At 41.7% G+C, this 7,294-nt stretch overlaps 1 protein-coding gene across 1 annotated transcript; it reads right to left on the bottom strand.

Annotated features, from left to right (window-relative positions):
- Positions 1 to 651: 651 nt before the first annotated feature.
- On the bottom strand, positions 652 to 6,426 carry LOC104080555 (protein Wnt-2-like; the record flags this gene model as incomplete). The annotated part of the gene is made up of 3 exons (XM_009582975.1): positions 652 to 733; positions 2,933 to 3,201; positions 6,149 to 6,426. Coding segments are annotated over 3 exons (629 nt in total), but the record flags the coding sequence as incomplete, so codon positions are not given.
- Positions 6,427 to 7,294: the final 868 nt, after the last annotated feature.

Here is a 7,294-nt window from a genome sequence, read left to right as displayed (position 1 = left end):
CAGGTCTCTCCCTGTGTAGTCCTGGGTATGCTTGTATTGGTTTTCGGAGCTGGAAATCTATGATAATATGAGGGAAGACCATGCAAAGTGTGGCAAAATTTGTAAGTTCATGACAAGATTTTCAAAAGCCCTCTGGGATGTCCTTCCTCTGTTTCTATCAAATTGTAAGTACAAAATTATTAGTAAAAATTATTTCAGCATCCATGTGAGCAGAGTTAAGTGAATTCTGAACATTTCTGAAAATCTTCCTTTGGTCCTTTCCTAAAAGTCGTGAAATCTTAATGCTAGACAAGAGGTGGTCAGGTTATTACGTTCTCTTGCTATTAAGTTGCTGTTAGTGTTTTCCACTTATTATCTCACTCCTGAAAGCAATGACTCCTCTTTTCCTTCTAGGAAAAAAATAATAACAACACATTTTTCACTTTGTAGGGCTGATTCATGTATGTCCAGCTGCCTCCCCCAGACAGACTGCCAGAGCCAGTGGCTGCCCGCCACCAGAGAGAAGAGCCTCCACTAGAAGCCCCAACAGCAGAAGATGAGATGCATATTTTTTTGGATAGGCCGCTGATGATACAACCCCTGAGCACCTTTAATTTACTGGCTCATATGTCTTAGCACACCCAAGCCACAGAGGACACTGGCTTGGTCATTTTACAGTGTGTGAAGCTGTCTCCTGGTCAAGTCGTGACGCTTCATAAGTTTTGCTCGGGAAATCCTCCCTTCAGTCCCAATACTAACCAATCTCCAGATATACTTTTTTTTTCCTGAAGCACTAAATTGCTTGAATTCCCCGGAGAATGAAAGGCAGAACTGTATTCAAGGACATACTAACGCGCTGTGGTATTACATTTAGCTGATGCTGAGATGCTCCCAGTCAGACTTTCCAAACTCAGACTTCCATAATCTCATTTCATTTCCAGTCATTTAACAGGGCTGACACTCTGGAGCACTCAACAGGGCAAATCAAAGGTAATAAAGAAAAAATGCTGCTCCACTGCCGAAATTACCTCTCTTAAAGCCAGATCCGTTTTTGTTCGTCTGATTCTTTCTTTGCTCCACACAAGGAGCAGGGCATCCCGCATCCCATTAAAGGTTTACTGCAGCTTGCCAAAAATGTGCTCCTCCAAACAGCCACATTCTCTGAATTCTGGGCAGCAAAGAAACACCGCCTCATCCGCAGCCTTATCTTGAGCTGAGCCAAAGCACGTGTCAGACTCTGCCATCTCTGGGCAGGCTTGACAGCATCAGCCAAGCGCGCGTAATACACTGCGGTGAAAAATGCCCGCTCTCCTCCACAATAACAAGACTGACAGATGAGATTAGGCTTAGTACAAAGAGATTATTAAACGGCTTTTTGACATAGAAGTGAGTCGTGTATGGGCTCTCCTTTTTAGGCGAAAGAAATCACACATTTTACAATGAACGAGGCAACTTCAAGAAATAAAGTTTTGAATAAATCCTAGTCTGCAAAGTTAGTCTCTGCACAATGCCACAATATGCCTGTTTATTCACTTGGATTAAAGTATTAGACTTTACAGTATCAGTCACTATTCAAGGAACAATATGTGCTAATAAGCACATAAGGTAATAAGCATCACCTGCAAAAGCCATAAATAACATTTAAAATTACCTTGACTACTCAACTAACCGAAACACTGTACAACACAAGCGTACTGGATGAAATTCTGGGTTCACTGAAGTCAACAGTACATGACTAGGATTTCACATATTGTTCTTATTTAAGTATGGTTGTTTTGCAATGCTTATTCCAAGTAAACTTGGATTGTAAATATGCAGCAGTGCCAAAAAGAGTTGAGCTCCATTGCTATCCAGATACTTACAAATACGTCATACCGGGTGCAATCTGGTACGTTATACAACCTATTAGTTAGTTCCACAACATCTTTCATACATTACTCAGTCCGGCTCTCTTTTCCAAATTTCTGGTTTTCTAGTTGCTAGTTTTTAATTACCACATTAGGAAATACTATACACGGGTCAAGATCGTTGGCAGGATTCCTGGTGCTTGGCAATGCCTTGAATCCTGTAACACCATTAAGTGTGTCTCTATTGAAATCTCCGACAGCAGAAAAATTCAGTGTTAATAGCAGCCCCGAAACTTTACCTCTTCCTGCTGGGGCTGGCACAACTCTTCACAAAATGTGATGGCTATCATGGACGGAGCCAACACTGTCTCATAAAGAGGAATAAACAGCTGTGTCACTCGATGCAGTGTGCTGTGCCCCACCGACCTCTATTCTTTCATCCACCTGCACATCCTCCAGCTGCCTTGCACCACGTTACCGACAGCTGCACTGCCTGGTGCAAGCATGGTTTGCACCAGGCTGCTGTACCTCCTACGTTACCGATGGGGAGAGGTGTGTCTGCAACTAGGGGGTCCACGGTCCACCGCGTGCTGCAAGGAATGTGCAGATAAAGGAGGACACTGGTCTCTTGAGGGTCCGCAGCAGTAGCGTAACAATATGGAAGAGAAGCAATGGGACAGGAGGTGGTATCGTAGGGACATCACGGGACTTGGGGCTGCTGTAGTTACATCTGGCAGCTCTGGAGTGAGCTGTGTGGTACAAGCATGTATGTGGATGTGTACAGTATGGACCTGCCTCCAGAGCATCACTCAAACTTGTCCTAAAAGCAGCTTTTGCCTTGCAGCGTCTCGAGGGCTCCAAAGCACCTGGAAGAAACTGCTGAATTATATTAGAACAACTGGCTGTCGTACATCTAGGGGCATCGAGGAGCTATTGTTCTTGTACAGAGCTGTCCTTCCAAAACGTCTTCCTGCCTGTTTCCTGCTGGTTACATGCATGGATTTTTACATATATATATGTACACACACACTCAATAATAATGATAATTTTTGACCTTCAAAGTACAAATGTCTGAAATAAAACCATTCACATGTAACGATAGAGGCTTACCTACATCCCTGTCCCTGATACAGTAGTCTGGAGAGCTTTCAAAGTATACCAGGTCATTCTTAGTTGGCTTCTTAAATCTCTTATTAGCCACAGTGAAACCCGTGCCATCTTGATTCATGACCACCTGAATCGCTCCATTGTATTTCTTCCACAGATAATCTCCTGTTTTCCTAAAGTCTGCCATGGCCAGCCAACAGGTCCTTAGAGTGCATGATCCACTCACACCGTGACATTTGCACTCCTGTTTCAAAAACCGCTTCACGGCCTGTTTAGAAACGCAGTAAAATATACACAGGTAAAACAAACTGTAATTTACGCTTCTCGGCCCTTTTCCATTCACCCTGTAATGCCAGGCTCGCAATGGGTCTCCAAATCACGGTCTGTAGTGACACCCACTGGTAGCATCAAGTCATCCCCACATGGTTGGTCTGCTCTGGTTGCTTGGCTCAACCGCACACACATTCCTCCGGCTGGTGGGCTTACCTTCCCTCTCCTGCCAGTCATCCCGAGGATCGAGATGGTCCACAGCGCTAGGACACAGACTGGATAGGAGGAAACGATCTGGGAAATGGACAGAATCACTCAGCCCCTTGGTAGGCAAAGGTACCCCCTATCCCCATCGTTCCAGCTGAAGCATTGCCATGCTGACCCTCTTAGCTTGCCTTCATGAAGCTGCCCTTTGCCCTGAATAGCATTTCAAATATTTTCTAGAAATTCATAGGCATTTCATATTTAAATGATTTTGCAGAGACTGCAAAAGCAGTCTCTGGGCGTCGTACCTGGGCTAGGCATCTGCTCTACGTAAAATTTTAAAATACGGTATTTTTAAAATGCTTATAAACCTTTTAACAAACAATTTAGGGTAAGACCTTCATTAGCTTGCACTGGAGAGATCACCTTCATCATCAATTTAATGTTTGGTTAGCATTAAAGCCAATTCAGCTTCATCTCAGACATTTAAGCTATCTGTATGATGTTGGAGAACAGAAGGGTTCATATACGATAAATAATTCGTTCCTAATTCTGAAGATATGGGTATTTGATGTATAAATATTATGCCTTAAGGGCTCATGAAATATGAACATTTTAGAGTTTGCACATGAGAAACAGCATCATGGGAGGAAGGTAAGAGAGAGGAAAGCTCCATGATTAAGAATGGGACTGATGCACAGCGGGGTGGCATTTTTCAGTCAAGCTCTTAGTCATAAAGTGAGAATGTGTTATAGAAACAAAGTACTTCTAATTTTCTTTCTTTCCAACTTGTAAACGATTTGACTACTTCAAAGAAGTCACTGACATTCCCACAGCCCCACTTCATTGCCAATAGTACTATCACAAAACTGGGATCCTGCTCAGAAAAGGATTTAAGCGGATGCTTGGTTTTAATTATCTGAGTAGGAATCAGTTAAACCACTTGTATCTTTAAAACAGCTTGCTGGACTGAGGCCTGGAATAGCAGAGGGAGCACACAGGGATGCAGGACTTTTTTGTCAGTGATGTTCCTATACTGATACACTGCATATTATTTTGTATGATTCATATGGGATTATTATAAATATTTATACAAGGTATTTTTGAACTAGTAAAAACTGAATAGTCTAGTTTTAAAAGAAACCTATCAACACCCCTTTTGGGGGTGAGAAAAAGCCGAGGGCACAGCTGGTCTTACCCACATCTGAATGCCAGGCTTGTGAGCAGACTGAGGTAGTGAGGTCCCTGCATGGTGGATACAAAACAGCATTCCTTTCTAGAAAGCAGGTCCTAAAGCATATGAGAATGTGTTGATTATTTTTAATCAAATACATTTATTAAAGTCTCCTTATCTTTTTCCTAAAAAAACCCTCAAACTACCTGCTTACCAATACTGTCTTATTATTTGGCATATACATACTTTTTAAACTTACTAAGATACTCAACTATTTCAGAAAGTATTTCCCAGCATGGACCTAATTCACCTGCATAAAGTCTTTGCTTGTGCTGTAGACTGCAGTCTCTTTGACAGTAACATAAATACAGCCATAGTATTGCATACGCATATCACTGAGCTGAATAGCCTCATCTGTCTCTGTTATGTATTAATTACACCTGCTGGTAATAAACAGGAAAGATGTTGAAGGAGAAATATTTATCAGGAAAATCATCTACTTGCAGTACAATTCATTAAAATTGGATCTTTTCTTCTAATAGGGGCTAGTTAGTATAGAACAATGTTACAGTTTATAAAGGGAACTTTTTAATACAAAAAGATCAGAATATGAACAATTTATTCCTACTGAATGTACATTAAGGAAAACGAAAGACAAGAAACAAGAAGTCTCTAAGATTCATTTTACATGTGCTTGATCTAGCACTATACAATATTTTTCTGTATTATTTCAGACGTTTTGGATGCAACAAATTTTGAATATGTTTTGAATAATGAAACAGCGTATTCCAGTCTCATGCACTATTCTTACTATTTATAACTACCACCGCAAAATGTTAGTGTCTGTATTCCTCAGCCCTTGCACCAGCAGTGGGCAATACATTCGGCAACTACTCCTTCAACTCACCTACAATAAAGAAGTAAAGACTCTTCTCGTTGAAATTCAAAAATGGTATGTATTTTCGTACAATGTTTAAAGAAGGGTTTTGTTTAGAGCAGGTCATGCCCCAAGCCCAACGCCTTTTGGAGGGACATGCATTTTGGATTTATTTTCTTAAAAAGTGAAGTAATTGTATTTTATCTCTGCTCACTTTGTGTTTAGGTTTATCATAAACATACAGGAATGGACAGTATGGTTTTTTTCTCCAATGCTATTTTGAATTTGCTCTTTAATAGTCAAGCCTGTTCTTCAGTGTGGTCTTCAGCCTCCCTTAGGAATTTCTATTCTTTATTAATCGAAAGTAAAACTCCTCCATATGTAAGGATTAGGCTCAAAACAAAACCTCCATCCAAACCGATCCTGCAGCGACTTGGGCTTAACTTTCCACAGAAGGAGCCGCTGAACTGACTGAGATGGGAGCACTGTTCAGCAGTTGCACCCGGTCTGTTCGGAGATATCTGCCACACTGAACCTCCAAGAGAGACAGAAATAGCATCTCAGGCTCCCGCCCATCCCGTACTTCTTCCTAACTGCTGGGACCCGTCAGCAAGGGCCAACCGTCACCTGCCCCAGGCCTGCGGGAGCTCACTGAGAGCATCTCCAGGCATCTGTTGGGTGGACACCCACCTTCCTTCCAGCTCTGTTGTTGTGAAGGTTCATCAGCGCCCTCGCATCTTTTCCTTTCCGTTCTTTGGCATCCACAAAGGCTCTGGCAAATTTAACGCCGTAGTCGATGTTATCGCTGCAGCCACCCCAGTCAAAATGGCCCTTGCTGTCCTTGGCAGAGCCTTTCTTCTCGGGATCGCAGGAGCAGGATTTCAGCTCCCCTTGGCTACATGCCCTGGTGATGGCAAAAACAACTCCAGCGGAGGAGATGGCATGTACAAAAGCAGATTCCCGACTACCTGAAACAAAAAAAGTCCTTTAAAAATCGTTGGGGTAGTTAGTTTGAGTGGCTATCCTAACTCCAGCCAGTTAGCCTGGACTTTTTTGCTGAGCAAAAGATAAAACTGGGCTGAAATCACACAAATACACATTCCCTGGAGCCAGAATTAGTCATGGCTTAAACTTGGACCCCTCCCTGGTAAACGCTCATCAATATAGTGTTAGAGTTGGAAAACATTAAACGTTTGCTTCTGATATTGATTAATATACTTTCACGGATCAGTTGTTTTGTACAGATACGTGTACAGACAGCTGGTATTTCTAACACATTTCATCGATTTAGAGAAATAGATGAAGTGCTATTTCAGAGATAGGTTTAAGAAATTATTAAATAGGGACACTGGAACAACATGTACGTTGCAAAATACTGCAAATAACTCTTGAAACTAGCTTTTCCTCTTCCGAAGCACTTGGAATAAACTTTCCTGCTTAAAAGGCAGTAGGGAGAAATCTTGGGTGTTATTTTCTGAAAATAAATTAAATTCAGGTTTTCTGCCTAGAACCAAGCCCGGTAACCATAATTCACACAAACAAGTTCCATTAAATCAATGGCACTGCTTGTGTCATGCTTGAGGCAGGATTTGGCCTGGCAGCTGTGACTTCCACACGCCAGCTGCTCGGGCAGTTTTCCCTACTCTGAATGAAGATACTTTATTATACCAAAGGTTATCTGCATTTCTAGGCTATGCCTACTCTTAGGCTACTGGGTACATACTTCAACGCAGTAATTGCTTAAGTTTATTTTAAGATGTAGTAATTTACAATACAGAGCTATGTTATTTTGGCACAACATTATTTATGGCAATGGGATATTTTCATACTTTAAAA

This window comes from Fulmarus glacialis, unplaced genomic scaffold (genome assembly GCF_000690835.1).
Source record: "Fulmarus glacialis isolate BGI_N327 unplaced genomic scaffold, ASM69083v1 scaffold36458, whole genome shotgun sequence".
Taxonomy (NCBI): Eukaryota; Metazoa; Chordata; class Aves; order Procellariiformes; family Procellariidae; genus Fulmarus; species Fulmarus glacialis.
Note: the sequence above shows the minus strand (reverse complement) of the source record. Positions and strands in the feature narration are given on the sequence as shown.